At 39.4% G+C, this 16,645-nt stretch overlaps 1 protein-coding gene across 1 annotated transcript; it reads left to right on the top strand.

Moving 5' to 3' along the window:
- Positions 1-3,891: 3,891 nt before the first annotated feature.
- hps3 (HPS3 biogenesis of lysosomal organelles complex 2 subunit 1) lies at positions 3,892-16,542 on the top strand. The gene is given in 26 exon segments (XM_051077192.1): positions 3,892-3,975; positions 5,163-5,389; positions 5,506-5,577; positions 5,858-5,951; positions 6,145-6,218; positions 6,304-6,516; positions 6,680-6,749; positions 6,887-6,975; positions 7,239-7,356; positions 7,715-7,868; positions 7,971-8,053; positions 8,426-8,600; positions 8,924-9,005; positions 9,309-9,341; positions 9,343-9,467; positions 9,705-9,806; positions 11,600-11,708; positions 11,879-12,141; positions 12,527-12,704; positions 12,927-13,160; positions 13,493-13,684; positions 13,822-14,025; positions 14,287-14,391; positions 14,600-14,806; positions 14,952-15,039; positions 15,915-16,542. Coding segments are annotated over 25 exon segments (3,270 nt in total). The 5' UTR covers positions 3,892-3,975; positions 5,163-5,311; the 3' UTR covers positions 16,043-16,542.
- The last annotated feature ends 103 nt before the right edge of the window (positions 16,543-16,645 follow it).

Below are 16,645 nucleotides of genomic sequence, written 5' to 3'. Positions count from 1 at the left end.
GGTGTGATAATAAATTTTGTCAGAGGTGGAATATCATTTTCTCCCTGTGGTTGTGTGACTGCACTTGACAACATGTCTGAAGCTGTCTGAATGTGCTTACCTGTAGGTTACAGTAACTACAGAGGCAGCTGGAATATGACAGAGGAGCACTCACTGAGGATCAAGACTATAACTACTGCTTTTTTCAATAAGGAGGCAGTTATCCTACAACTGGTTAAAAACATCTCTGCTTTGCTTGTCTTCTATTCCTCCATTTGTTTTCTTCCTCCTCTCCTGTAGCTCCTATTTTTTTTCTCATCTTTTCTCTTCTCTTCACTTTTGTTTCCAATCTTCTCTTCCTCTCCAGACTGCTGATATTCTTTCACCACCTTACTATTCTCTGTGCCATCACTTCATAACTCTTCTCCTAACTTGTCTTCTGCACTTTTGTGCATGGTTTCTGTCTCTTTCTGTCCCTCTTTCCAACCTACTTTATCTATCTATCCCACATCTTCCTATCAGAGAATTCAAGCCACTTCACAGCTGTCTGCATTTGGTGCATGTGAGCATGTGTGAGCTGAGACTAAACCACAGCCAGAGGGGTTTGCAAAATTGACAACTTCATACTACGTCTCTCTCTCACATACACAGGTGCATTTCAAGCATGGCTGGGCTTGCAGCTAAGTAGCCACACAGCAGCAAACATCTTATTTTTGTGAAATGCTAGATGACTTTCACTGGGTCTGTGCTGCAGGCAGAGGGGCCATTATCACACCACACCACCATATCAGCAGTTTTTTGCTTCCAGGAGGTTACATTTCATGTAAAGTTTTTCTTTTCTGGTCCCAAACTGATTCAAATGTTCTCTCAGATGCTAATTTTCCCTGCTTTATTGGGTATTTAAATACAAGTGTGTCTGTATTTCTTTTACAAGCCCCAAGGAAAACAAGAAAATACTTTGGCAGTGTAATTCAACCCCATAAAATTATACATTTTTCAGTCAAAGTTCATCTCCCATACTTTTTCCTTGAAAGAATATCCTATCATGTTCAGTTAAATCACTAGACTGACAGTAATTACTAAGATATTTTGTGTGAATCAATATCATAAAGATTTACTTTACGCCAGAAACGGCTTTAATGGGTTTTATCCACATCCCTGCCTGGATTTCCAAAATATTTTCAGGATCTGTGAGCCAACATGTTTCTGCATCACCATTTACTGCCCATTAAACATCAGAGTAGATATGCACAAAACATCTGAAACTAGTCATCACTTGTATGGAATTTTATCATTTTATTTGTCTTTTTAAAAATGGGGGGAACCTTAGTGATGACATGTAAAACTTTTCATGGCATTGCAGTGTAATCTTGCTACCTGCAGTGCCTGCATTGCAGTTTATTTCCTCTACTCCTGTTGTTAAAAACTCACTTAGTTCAGAAATTAGTTGAAAAAAAACTTGTTTTTATAAATATATTACTTGTATTTGAGATAAAAAAAAAAAATCTGATAATAACAGCTTACAGATAGATGAGAGACAGAGGAGGGAGGTATAATTTGCATGACTCAGCTCTGAGGTAAGGGCATTCTTGAGGGGAGCTGCCTGAAGACGCATCTGTGTTTCTAATGGAGGGTCTGTGGAGAGGGTCCAGCAGGACACAGGGGGTCCCCCAAGCAAAGATGAATACTTTTGGCTCATTTCTCTCTTATCTGACTCCCTGTATGTTGCAATACAATCACCATCACTGTTTTAAAGATTTATAACACAGTTTCATGCATAGCCATGCTGAAAATGTCTGTAAATCAGGACAGGGTGGTTTCAAAGTAAATATTTTTAAATTTGCAAGAGGTAAGAAGATTTTGAAGCCTACAAACATTCCCACAAAAACATATATACATATATCCGACGAGTCGTACAAAAGCATGTTTCCTTCAATTTTACTAATTTTTTTAATTTTTTTCTTTTTTACTGTGACTTGAACTGGGCACCAAATTCTGCTTAAGCTACCTTGCAAATCAAGTGAATCGTTTGCTTACTGCAAAACGCGCACCCTGCCAGGTGAAGGCAACGACTGGTGGTGGGCTTAAAACATTCTTCTCAACATGTTTTATTGGACTGCTGCATTTATTTCATCAAGAAATGTTTATAAATCACACAGAGTCAATCATTTAAGTACCAAACAAGTCTTACCTCGCGTGAGTTGCAGAGCGACCGATAAACACAGGCGGTGCAGCGGACTACTGCATGCAACCTGCACACTTGCTGAGGATTCAGTGCAGAGTTGATGATGCAGGAGACACCGGTTAGAGCGCTGATTCCAGTATTATCCTGATCCTGGCACACTGAGCTGATTACTGCAAAGTTTCACTTGATGAATGACATATCAGCTTGAGCAGCTGTCGACACCTCAGCTGATGCTTCTGCGTCTGCTCGGCTTGAGGCCACAACCCCGAAGTACCTGTCAGCACCGTTTCAGAGAGAGAGAGAGAAAGGGGTGGGGAGGGGGGATGCTGCTTTCACGCACTGAGATAAAACTTGGTCTTCATCACAGTCAAGTAGTTATACAGGCCACCAAATGTGTGAACATGTTTCTTTTTTTAAATATCCACAATAATTGAATTTCATATGTTGTATTTGAGGCTTTTCTCCTCTGCTGTGTTATTTTGTAACTGTAACCTAATTTGAACAACACTGAAAATGAGACAGTATAGCCCATGACACTGGCTGCTTGATTACTCCGCACCTTACAGGATGGTGCTGTATGTAGGCACAGTTTTAACAGATTTAACATTATCCCACCAAGCAGTTTATTTATTAAAGAGAAAATGAAACAAACAAAAAACAAACGAAAAATAACGTAAATAACGTTAGCAATTTCAAATCACTCCTACCTGTTTAGTTTAGAAAAAAAATTAAACTGAGCAAAAAATCATTACAAGCAAAATGAACTAACGCCAATTTCAAATACCATCTTAACTTAGAATTAGAGAAAGCACTCCATTACTGTTAACGTTTCCGTTACTTCGCTACTTTTTTCTGTTACCGTCAGTCTCTTGCATAACCCTTTCAAAGTAAAACACTGAAGTCCTCACTGGAAGCTACAAAATAAAAGGCCATAAAACAAAACACACAACACAAACCTTTACACCATGAAACAAACAGCAAACAGGAGGTGGCATTTTTTTAACGTACATATTTGTACATGCAAATATGTTTCAGCAAATACATTTGTCATGTAGCTTATCCATGACCCCCTTTTCTTTTTTTTGTCAACTCAATGGTCAACTCCTGCCCCCTTGTGGTATTATTAAGCTACTGCATCAGATGAATGTAAGTGCTACTGAGATTATTTGAATATACCTTAGGTCAGTGTTTTGTTTGTACATATGTTTACATATACATGTAATATATATAAATTCAGACAGTATTTGTCCTGTATAGAGTGAGTATCAAGTATCAGAGTATTTTTGCAAATTTCACTTTAAACTAAGGGAGTTTTTTTCCAGTCCAAGTAAAGTTAAGACACATACAGTGAAAACAAGTTTTAGCTACATAAACTGTCCAACTAAGTGAGACGCTTACTTTAGGTTTTAAAACCTATCATGCATGTGAGCAAACAGTGCAATACATTAAACCAAAGCAAAACAATAAATGATTACATATTACTAAATTAAATTAATCTTTATCAAGAGATTTTAGTTTGACGAAATCATTTTTTTCACAGCTTCAAAACAAGAAAATACTGAAAAAATGGAGTGAAACAAATTACTCAAAAGACAAAAATGGAAATCATAACAGTGCAGATCCACCCTTTAGATTATGACAACTCGACAGCCAATGAGAATGTCGAACGCAGTACAAGCAGGAACGATAGCCAATGAGAATCAAGAAGAGGCGGGCGCTTTGTTGTTGTGGTCGACTTCCTGTGTTCCAGCGTGAAATCAATAAACTGCAGCAGTGAAGTAGGAAGAGGAGAGAAACCGACACTAAAGAAGGTAATTCACAAATACTCTATCCTTCAGTTTGTGTAAAGACTACGAGGTTTCATCTGTAATTAGAGAGTGAACAAACAGAGGATAAACTATGTTAACCTTAGTTTAGCTGAAACGCCCGGAGCTGCTGCTGCTGCTCACAAGACTGCGACATGTGATATCGATTAGAGAAACTCACCCTGCTTGATAGAGGAAGCTTAATTCAACATTTAAGGTAGCTGTCGGTACTGCTTTTTTACTTTTGTTGCACATATCTTACTCTGTTGGATCCCTGACATCTTATTTTGATACTTTCACTTTCATAAATTGGTTTTCAAGTGTCAGAACTCGACTTAGATAAAGATAAAATTAAGTTCTTGTATTTCGACTGAATTATTCGATGTCACCACAATGTGACGATGATAAGGTGCTTTCAAAAGAGACCGAGCTTTGCACAAGAAACTTTTGAGAAATGGGTGTGATGACCAGTGGAGCGATGATTGGTTGTTTTTGTTAGTTGAATTATGATGCAGTAATGAAGACCAAGAAAAACATTAAATGGGAGATTCACTCCTCTGGTAATGCAGCCGGTTTTTTATTTAGGCAGTGAACAGTGTTCATTGGAACTTTTTACTTTTTGCCAAATAAATAGAAATTGTCTGTGGACTGTACAGAGTAAGAGGAGCATTGTTTTTAGATGTGTTGTAAAGATGTGTTGTTGTTGATGTTTCAAATGCCTTTTTCATTGCTTTAAGCGTCCCAGACAAAACTCCACTGACTGTACCTCCGTTGTACTGGGCATGTGAAGTTCATGTGAATGTCTGTAAATGAACTCAGCACATGAAACAATGTTTCACATGTGATAAATTTGAGATTGTTTACATGTAATATTACATGTTAAATTGATATTTCCACATAGGACCTTTTACATTCCAAATCAGTTGTGCCTTTATCATGTGAACACATCTCAAGTGAAATATCAGAAAGTTACATGTGCCAAAATATGTGAAATAATACATGTGACTGTCTGCAAAGTCACATACCACAAGTGAGAAAATAATATATTGTATAGTAACTAGAATCCCAGGTCATTTCTAGCTTCATATCACAATACAATATCTGTGGAATGTCCAACTCTAGTAAGAGTCTGCTGCTGTGATGGGAGATTGCATTGGACTAAATTTAAATGCTTTTGAACCTTGTTTTTTAAGCAGTGATGGTAGGTGTCCTGCCGGATGAGGCCTCCTGGAATCATACATAAACCAGAGGAGGAGTTGATGGATCTCTCACTATTATAGTTCCAGAGGAGAGAAAGCAGCAGTCAAAGGTTGATAAACATTTCCAGCCTCTACTGAATTTAATGAACTCTCCAAGACACAGAGCAAACATGGTCCACGTGTACAACTGCCATCCATTCGCCTCACAGCAGATAGTTCAGGTCAGTGGAGCCGTACTAACACTGATTCAAAGCATACTTACTCATTTTTTAATAAACAATAATCACCACTGAATATTTTGCAGTAGTCTAATCTACTTCCCCTCTCTATGGCTCAGGTGGAGCAGGAGCCTGGACTGGTTTGTTGTGGAGGTGGAGCCTTGTTCGTGGTGGCTACTGGAGGATGCAAGGTTACCTTAAACTATGCATTTAAAAAAAATAATAATAATAATATCGATTTTCTGTCTTTATTTGTCTGAAGATAACTCGTCTCCAGTTATTGGTATGTACATTATTTCATAGTATTTAATAATTAGAGAAGAAGAAGAGGTGGTGAGCCAGAATATATCACCATAAATGTCTGTATATTGTGGGAATATTCATGAATCACAGCACTGATCATCTTAATTCTTGAGAGATTTGGAAATGAAAGGCTTTTGTAGGACACTGACTGTGTTTTGTTGAACCAAGGTGGAGGCGTACAGTCTGGAGCAGGAGGGCTGCCCTCTCATCTGTCGCTTTGCCACAATGGGAACTGTGAGGAGCGTCCAGCACAGCAAGATAGGTGACAACAGTTCCCCTCTACCTTGTCTAACTACACAAGTGTTGCTATTCACCTGTCACAGCTTATTTGTTTTCCATCTTTTATATGTAAGAAAGGCAGTTGACGGTAGTAGTGGTTACAGTGTGAGAGAAAGAGTGAACATTTTAACATCCTTGCCTTCCTTGCTACTTCCCCTCTCCTCCCTCTCATCCAGGAGATTACCTGGTGACCATTGAGGAAAAGAATAGCGCCACCTACCTGAGAGCCTACACCAACTGGCGATACCAGGTACAGACTCCCCAGCTATGCTTTCTCTCCAATACTTTATATCACAGTGGTGTTTTTATGTGTTTATATCTTACTCTCCATTCAGGCCGAAGAAAAAGCCCGTGTTGGGGTGCGTTTGTTGGGCCACTTGCTACGTGGGGCATCTGTACGGGGCGGAGTGCAGATGGAGATCATTGAGATCCCTCTGTCTGAGCGTCCTGTTGCCATGGCTTGTTGCTCAGTAACAGGAGACCTGCTGGTCGGCTGCGAGAACACTCTGGTTCTGTTTACTTTGAGGAGGCAGAACCAGCAGAACCTGGTAAGAATCCAGCTGTTAATGTTAACAGTTTACATCTTTTGTGGATCTCAGTGTAAATTATACACTGAAGCAGCATATTTACTTCTTTGCCTGCTAGAGCAGGCTGAGGTCACCATTTCAGATTCACAGTTTTTGATCATTTTTCATTCTCTGAAAAAAACAGCAGAATCAGAGTCAACAGAACATTCAGAGCCCTTGGCCGAACACTCAGCAAAGCTCCAGTCAGAGTCAAGGTAACTCAAGGAAATTAATATCAAACTCCAAAAGATGAAATGATAAAGGAATCCCTCATGGAGCAGGATGCACACTTAGCTGACCCTTGTACACTTTCTTCTTCTCCTCACAAAGCTCTCCTTGTTATTGCCTGCAGGTCAAACCTCAACTTCGAACCAGAATTTTTCAGTCCTGGACTTTGAACGCTCAGTCATCATGCACCTTCCAAAAATCACACCTAAACAGGTTCTTTCAATCTGTTGCTCACTTTTTTAATTCTTGTGGTGTTTTCTTAGCTTTTCTTTATCTAATTTATCTGATACACAATTGAGTAAGTGCTTAATCCCTTGTAGGCATAGTCCATAATAACTGTGCGGAGCATAGACATAGACATCGTAACCAGTTGTTGTCAACAGAAGACTTTCATTTGCCTTTGTTTTGTTATTTCCAAAGTTCAAACTACAAAAATTGAGTCTGTTTCATTGGTGTTACTTTAACACCTCCCCCAGGTGGCGCTGTGTGGGGGATATGTTGCAGTGCAGGCAGAGCTGGAGGTGCTAGTACTGAAACTGGATGCATCGTCTGAACCCAAAACCATGGACAAATCACTGGACACAAGTAAAAGTGGTAAGAATACACCACCTTCATCTGTGTTTTCCCCACTCTTAAATGCCTGAAGTCTTTTTGCTTGTTTTGGTTATTTACAGACTGTAGAAAAGCACAAATATACTATTAGTGATGTCATTTACAGGTTTCTGAAAGGATGTTTTAAGTTTTGGATTTGAGTTCACTGCTGGCTGCAGTTTTTCCTGTTACTGATTTAGAAAATCTGATTTAGGGGCAGATAGATGAAGTTCCAATCTCCACTTCATAATATTGATCCTCTTTTAAAATGGGCCACTATAAGACACAACTTAAAAGAGGTGACATTAGCTACTAATACCATTCTGTAACTTCCTGTGGAAAATGTTCTTTGTTTGTGCAGCAGATCATCTGGAAGACCAGAGTGACTTTCTGCTCATCCCGAGGCACCAAGAGTTGCTTGGCGATCGAGCTAAAGACTGTGACATCCCTGTCAGCATCGAAAAGACCGGGCTGGAGGACAAAGGACAATACACGCTATCATATGTTCTTTTCAGGTGTGTGTGTATTTTGGAGTTTGACCTTTAGATTTTCATAGTGAGAATATTCCTGCCAGTTGAGGGAGGTATATTTAACCTGTATCATTTCCCTCCCTGCAGGCGTTTTACTCCCGAGTTCTTCCAGGGCTGCAGTGTGGAGGAGACACAGCTCCACTCTCTGCAGCTCTACCCACTTTTCACCAGTGAGTACAACATGTGAGGCGCAGGTGCCGACTCCCTGGTTACATGAATTTCCTATTTATAAGTTCAGCAACTTTAAATAAGACATAAACTGCAGGTTGCTAGAAGAAAATCATTAAAATTATTCTAGAAATGTTATCAGCTCAAGTGCATTTGTATTAAAATCAAGCAATGTTACATAGAAGATTTGCCATTTTAGGAGTCCATAAGAGATAAAATAAATTAAGATATAAGTTAAGATGGTTTCTATTTCTACAGCTCCACACATGAATTAAATTTGGGGAGCTTTGAAAATGAGCAGCTACATAAGTAAATGCTTTTTGGGCGATTAAATGTATGTGTAAGCATTCATATGTCTCTCCTTCCCTCTAAAGGTAATCAGTCAGTGTCTATGGATGAACCAGCGTGTATGTTCTGCTTCTTCTCCCTCCCCAACGCCGGCTACCTGTACAGCCTGAAAGGTGGAGTCGAGCTGCTTTCAGCCTATCAGTATCCAGAGAAGGTCCTGGAGGCGGTGCTAACCGACCACCTGTTGCATGTCATAACGAGGTACATCTTCAATTTGATCTGATATGGAATTCATCTTTACTGAATCACCTTTTGCACTAGTGTTTTAGTTGAACAGTTTGCCTTACTTCTTGTAAGTTCGAAACTCTAAAAACATTCAAGGACCTGTCCCAAAAAACACAAGAAATTATTTCAAAACTTAACACCAGATTATTACAATTTTATGTAAATTCTAACATGAGCTGTTCCCATGTGATCTGTCTGCTTTTCTCACTCCTGAATGATCCTTGTTCTTTATCACCACAGTGTGATCATTTATGTGTGCAAAATGAGTAAGTGTATTTTGATTTCTGTATGTGTGGTAGGAATGCATTACAGTGTTTCACAGTACGCTGTGCAGCAGTAGCAGCAAGGATTGAAGACCCCTACATCGATACCACCATGAGGGTAGGAGTCTTAACTAGTATTTTTTAAATCACATTTACCAAATGGTTCAGTCTCTCTTTTCCCATCAATCGGAGCAGCACTAGCTTTCAGTGTGTTACTTCTCCAGCACCAAACAGCAGACATACAAAGTTAGCAAATAGGTGGTGCATCTAGACAGGTGAAACATCTAGACAAGCACAGTAGCTTCTTAGGGATAGTTGTACTGTCACATAATACATGTGTGATCAGCCAGTATGTCTCTTAAAACAACTATGTATCTGTATGTCTGTGCATCTCACTGTGTCTGTGTTTCTCTGTTTGAAGGCCTGTCCACCCTGCAGCCTCGAGGTGTGTGCGACTCAGGATGCAGCTGTTTATTGGTCTGCGCTCAGTGTGTGTCTATGGTCGCCATGTTATCCTGCTCTCCACCGCTGACACGGAGACATCAGAGGAGACCGAACGCACCACGCAGCGCAGGGGCCTGTAAGTCACACATACGTACACACAGCACAGACATTACACACACGTTCAAACATGAACACACATGACTATAATACTGTGGCAGTCATAAACCTTTCCCCTTCCTTGGATTCATCATCAGATACCTCCGTGCGGGCACCAAAATATTTTCAAGAGCAATTTATCAGCACTGGTCATGTGCATGCATAGACATACGTGCATTTATAAACCTGTTTACTGTGTATATGTTGTGTATTTTAGCGAGTTGAAAGAACACACCATGCTGACTGGTATTTTCCTGGCGGTGGGAATCGATCCCGCAACCACGCCAGCTCTGGAGAGCCTTCTATCACGCCCCTTCCTGTAAGATAAACCCCACCCCCAACCCCCGTCAGTCTCTGTTGTCACTCTCAGGTCAAGCTGCAACAACAGGAAACCCACAAAGTACTCACATCAGAAGATAAATATGAACCGAATCGTTAGGTTTACGTGTCACCTTCAATGTTACAGGACAAAAAGCTTTTTCTCTCAGCCTCCAGTGAAGCCTCTTGTTGCTGTTTTGCATTTGCCTGTAAAACCAGTGTTTCTAGCTGCAATATAACTGATGATAATTTGCCTGAACTGGAATATCAGTGTGGAAAGTTTCCCCAATGACATGAAAAAGAGGAAAAGTTGATATAAATGAAACTTTTCAAAGTATCTTTTCTAACCTTTATTTTGGAGACATAAAGTTCTCTATTTTAAAAAAAATTGCACTGGTGCCACTAATCAAAGAAATACACTGCATATGACTTGTGGCATACAGTAACTGCAGCATATAAGGAATGATAAACCATATAAAGTGCACAGGCTAGTAAGAGAAATCTTTACTATCTTTACTTTTTGATTACATTTTACAGTTGCTGAATATTTCCCAGCCAGTTAATGTAATTACTGTATTACAGACCATATGGCAATATACTAAAACCCTAAAAAGCCACTTTATTGATGATCCAAATTTCTGTGTGACTTTACAGTTTGGTCTTAAAGTGACAACACTTTGTGTTTTAGTCCCTAAACCTAGCCAACCGTAACCTACCTAACTGCCCTCGATGTGTGTGACTTTTTGTTCACAGACTAATCATTTTTGGACTGAAACAAATAAACCTGTTTTGAATTTTACCCAGCTAACATGATAATTCAGCTTTATAAGACAAGTTCAAGTATTCTAGTGTTACGCGTTGTGAATTAATAGTTTCTTAATAATGGCGACTAAATACAACCTCCTTCTCTATCTAACCATTATCGTTCATAATGAGTGCGTGCGTGATAGAGTGTAATATATGCCTGCTTTTATTCAAAAACAAGGTTTAAGGCATGCTGCATCTGAGTAGCCGCCATGACACACACACATTCACACTACTCAAGCAATTCATTGTCCAGAGACAGATCACATTATCCATGTTAACTTGTTCACTAACAGCTCACTAACATTTGTTTGGTCATGTAAAATGTAGAACTACATGTGGATTTATGGAGTTGATATATTACATAGCACAATGTCCAATAAGTTGTTGTATTGGGAGTATGCTGGTGATGAAGATGCTGTAGTATCCCTGATAACCATGTCACAACTTCCACTCTGGTTTAGTTCTTTTTGCATGTGCAGTGTCACATAAGAACACTTTTCAGCTTGGTTCATGGAAAACCTGTTTATGTAAGTCTTTGGTGTACTTTCAGTGTCCATTAAAGAAACAAGCATTTAGTGTGTATATATATATGTGTATATGTATATATGTATATGAAAGCCTCTTTACAACAGGAATGAAAAAGAAAGGAAAGAAACAGTTATTTACATTTGTTAGAGTTAATAATAAGGTGCTTATTTTCCTGTAGTTTTAAAGTAACTTAAAATTTTTAGTTTTTTGTTAAATAGCAGATATTTAGGTTAGAACCCCAGTGTCTAGACTAAATCAACAAAGCATTGAACATAACTCTGGTTCACCTTTTTACTCATTGTCCCTCTGTGATGCCTTGAATTTTTGGAAATTCACCTTGACCTGTCACATTTTGAGATTAACTAAACATCTCCTCAGTGGGATAAGACACAGACAGACAACATTTAGCTAATTTCTCAGTTTGAATGTTCTTCTTGTTACCTCTGTAACTGACCTCAGGAGCAGGAAGTGGACAATCTCCTCTCCCAAAGAAACCAGTGCAGCAGGACATGGATGGAATCTGTATGTGGTCGACACCGTCTCCCCCTTCACTCTGTACCAAGAGATGGTAACACAGACATGTTCACTTTATTTACTGTTGTACAAAAAATCTACTTAATCTGAATGTCCAGAAATATCCAGAAATTGCTACAAATTTTTGATCTCTGACTATGTTTGTGTCTGAACGTGTGAGTCTGTATACACTTATGAGTCTGTACAACCACCTGTGTGTCACAGGTTGAATACAGTCAGCACTATGCAGAGACCAGCCCACAGGCCCAAAGCCTTCGACACCTCCTCAGTGAAGCTCACCTCCTCCTCCGTGCCTCTTTGCTCCAAACATCAGAGCAGCAACAGCACAGTGAGGGCGACCCCACACCATCTCAGCAGAAAGATACAGACAGACAACCTGAGAGACAGACAGCTCTACAGACAGACAGACAAGAACTGGAAGAGGCACTCAGGCAGAACTGTGCACAGCTGGGAGACTGTTTCAGCAGGTAAATTAACTTAATTTGACTTTTTGTTGAAAACTTCTTGGAAACTGTGGTATTAAGCTGAACTGTGCCGAAGTTATAGCTGAGTAGGAAAACCAAGAATGAACTTTTGAGTCTTTTTTTTTTTTTCTTTATGTTATTTCATTTTTTACTCAGACTGATAAACATCTGTCTAAAACAAAAACCTGACTCCTGATAAATTTTAAATGCCAGGAGAGAGACCTGGCTGGCACTCCTTAAAACATATATTACAGAATTAATCTTAATACATGTTTAAATCTGTTACAAGATTTCTCTTCTCTTTTTTATATGAATTTTTAAACTCTATTATATAAACTCTACAAACTAGTAATCATTTCAGCACTAACTCTTTTCGCTTCCCTCTAAGGGCGAGTCAAAAGGACTGCCACCTGGCTTTACCATACTACAGGATGTCTGGTCTGTCAGTCACAGAGGTCATGGTCAGGAACCGCCCACATCCCAGCAGCCCTCACTCATACGGCCCCGGTTTCCTGTTTTACCTGAAACATTACCTGTTAGAGGAAACAGAGCAGACCCTCAATCAGGTACATGATACATGAATAAAAGCCCTTCAGTCTCCTCATGTCATTATTAGACTTGTCACTGTCTTCACTCAGAGGGCAGCCAAATACATTGTAGATGCTAGCAACTTTAAAATGCCCTGTTTTAATGTGCAATAAAAATTACTTGTTTTAAAATAATTGATTAACAGTTAAAGACTAAATAACTAAAAATAAAAATGCCAAAATAACAACTTCTCCCCACAGGAATCAGCTGATGAGGTCATAGACATTTTTGGCCAATCAGATCCCTCAGAGCTTATCACTGTATGTGCCAGCCCGTCCATGATAAATGTCAGTCCTGCCCGGACGCTGCAAATTCTACAGCGTCTGGAGGACACAGCTGGTGTGTCTGTTCCACTGACAATCACCATGGCAACCATGATGCTGCGTTTGGACGACCTGCCACAGTACACTCAGTTAATAAACAGACATGCAGAGGTTAGTAGGGGACAGGATGGGGTGTGTGTTTGTTAAAGGATACTAGCAAGTGAAACTAAAATGTGTACTTCTTTAACAGTGCATAAGTCTTTTTCAGTAATCCCATAATATTCAGTATATTGGTCATCAGAGCACAATTTCAATTTTTGAGATTATGTGCATTTTTGTTAATACACAACATTTGTATAAGTAATTCCTACAGCCAAGCAAAAATAAGTAAATATTTGTGACCATGAAAGTGGGAAAAAACAGGGAACTAAGGATCTTAATCTGTGATACCATTAAGATTGTAAATTTGATTTAGTTGTTTGATTGTATGTGTGTGTGTTCAGATGCTGCTGGTGTATGGTTTCATCGAGGAGCCCAGGCTTCTGCTTCATGGTGGGGGTCAGCACGCACACGTCCGTCCCACAGCGTTGGCTCATCAGCTGGCTAAGTTACAGCCAGGGCTGCTGGTGGCCGCCATGGTGGCTCTTCATGAGAACAACAAAGTTCAGCTAGAACAGGCCGATCATGTTTTCAAGGTTTGTGAAATGACATTACTAAGGTCAGCCCTCTGAGTTGTCACATTGTTTACCTGTCCTGACTTGGAAAATAAGCAGCAAGATTATATCTTATAAGATGATTTAAACTAGGTGTCTTTTTTGCAATAAAAACATAGGAACTAGGCTGTGAGAACTGCTTACAGGTGGATTTCTGGGAGGCGATGCTCATGGCCTCTTCACAGGAAGCTGTCATCCAGGAGCTTCTGTTCAGACTGGCTTCTGTCTACATTGATCAATTGACCTACACAAACTCAGATACACACTCCAGCGTTCTTCACGCACCTCAAAGACGCAGGTCGCTGAAGAGTGCTGATGATCTGGTACAGTCGTTTTTGTCTTCTGTGACTGGTATCTGTGTTGTGTTTTTTAACAACTTGCATATCTTCCCACATGTATGAAATACTATATTTCATGATCTCATGTGAAAGCCAGAACAAATGTTTAATATCCACTGAATGTTTTTACAATGGCCATTTTTCTGGATAGATTTATTATTATTATTATTATTATTTCTTTTTTTTTTTGCATGCCATAAGATTCAGACATCTGTTCATGTAGATACTGGTTTGTGTGTGTTTCAGATCAACTCATGCTCCCATTATGGTGCTCTGTACCCGTGGCTCACTGTTCTCAGTCCAGCTTACAGTACCAGCTTCCAACATCAGGAGTCGTTACACAAACTGCAGGTAATTTGTCTATGAACAAAATAGGTCCATCTGTTTGTTTCTGTTGTAATTAGGCAGCTCATTAAGCATCTAGAATTAATTGTCATTGAAAGAGAAGAGACCACAGAGACCATCTACCTTCAAGGTGCTGTAGTTGTAGTTGTAGTTGTAGCTGCCATCAGTCAGTGATTTTAATCTTAATCATTCCTGAATCCTTCTGTCTCTGCAGTCTCTTCTATGCGGTCCTTCCTTGTCTATTGGTTCTGTCCTGCCCCTGTTAGAGCGTCTGTCAGAGGAAACTTTGTGGGGTTTCAGCCTGCACCTGCTCTGTGCCACCAGAAGAGGGCAGTATGACAGCAGCATTGAGAAGTTGCTGGATAGATGTCCTCAAGCCATCATAGCCTACGCCAATCACCAGTTACAGGACAAAAACATGGTCTGTGGGGCAGTGGCCTTAACTGTGAAGAGCAGTCTCTCTTTACCCTGTCCTCACCCTGTATCATGACTGTATTTTAGTTTATTTTTGAATTTATATCCAGTTTCTCATTACCCTGTCTGACTGCCATGTCTTATCCTTACAGGCATTATGGTGGCAGAAGCTGCTCCCGGAGCTTTGTAATCGGACGAGAGCAGCTGCAGAAAACAGCATCCTATTGGCCGCTCTTAAAGGTAGAAATCAGTCAGAAGTACACTTCCTTATTAAGGAGAGACGCCCTTTGGCTGCAGTTTCATCTAAGGGTATCTCATTTTTACCTGAGTCATTGTTGACAGTTTGACTCCTTGTAACCTTTAACTACCAGAAAAAAAGTTAAAATATTCCACATAAGGGGAATTGATTGCTTCATTCTAATATTTTTTTAAATTCTATATATTGCATATATATGTATACTGTATAGACTATTTTCTGGACCACCTAAATAGATTAAGTATTCACTATTTTCCCTCCGGAATTTTAATCCTTGCAGTAAAGGAAAGGTTTGAAACAACATCTAGACTTTCATGATGCAAAATCTTATTTTCAGAGAATGTAACTGATTATCTTATCAATACATACAATATGAAGAATCCACGTTATAATAAAATCGACGAGTAAGGGAGTCCAGTAACACCTAACCAGGTGAGAGGTTAGGTGTCATACCATTTATCTATAGCATTCCCTGGAGGCCTTTGTTGCATTTCCTGTGTGTAATTCTATTAAATTCAGGCAAAATGCCAAAAGAATATCTTTAAAAACTTGAACTATCTATTCATTACATTTAGAAATGCAAAGCAATACAAAACAGCAGAGGACAAATGAGAAATGCTGTTTATAACCACATTTTGCACACATGAAGACACAAAAAATATAATATCATGCATTAAATATGTAAGCCAGTCAGAAGTAATAGTCAGGTACATAACTTGCTGCTTTATGTTGATGTATTATTTCTATGAGAATGAAAGTAAAAGCCCCAAAGAAGCTGGATGTGCCAGAAAAAGAGGTCAGCTCTGTTTTGATGTTTTTGGTACCTGGGTTTAACCTGGCTGATTTTCCATGCCAACAGAAACACTGGTGGTAGTTGCCATGGAGACAAGCCCCACAGACTTCCTGGAGCTTATACCTGACGATGGCACGGCTGCTTACTTCCTGCCTCACCTGCTGACATGTAGCCAGAGACACCTGCTAACCTGAGACACACCAAGACAGACATGTTGACACTTCCTGGATGACACATTTATCTTTGTCCACTGTCAGCTGTTGAACTGTGGCACTGGAGCAGTTGGAGGCTCAGCGTTTTGGACCTTTGACAGTCGTTGTTGATGACGATTGAACCTAGAAACACTTAAAATATAATTCAGGTTCTATAATTTCTTTGCAGTGACCAGCCCCTTGGTTGTTTGACCTGAGACAGTCATATATTTCAAGTATAATTAAAAATCTTACAGTATTAATAGCCCTGATGTCCCAAGACCAAGAAGTGGATTCTGAGCACTTTTGAGCTGTGGGTTGGCTCAGATTTTATATGCTTTGGCTTCTACTTAGTTTTCACATGTTGAGCTCTGTGGTGAAAAAAAAAGTTTTATGTTTTGTTTTCATTGCAAGACAGTAACTAAATATTCTATATTGTGAGATAATTTCACAGCTGTTAAATAGACAATTAATTACATCAACAGTAAATATCTTAACAGATACCAACCATCTTTTGTTTCTGTTTTATTAGTACAGTCATAGTTGAGTGACAGTTTGTCATGTGAGTGGTTTTACAGGAAGATGGAAAAATGTTCTTGGCTATTA

The sequence above is a fragment of the Lates calcarifer genome, linkage group LG17, assembly GCF_001640805.2.
Source record: "Lates calcarifer isolate ASB-BC8 linkage group LG17, TLL_Latcal_v3, whole genome shotgun sequence".
Classification (NCBI taxonomy): domain Eukaryota; kingdom Metazoa; phylum Chordata; class Actinopteri; family Centropomidae; genus Lates; species Lates calcarifer.
The sequence above is the reverse complement of the archived record's forward strand: the minus strand, read 5'-3'. Positions and strand labels throughout refer to the sequence as shown.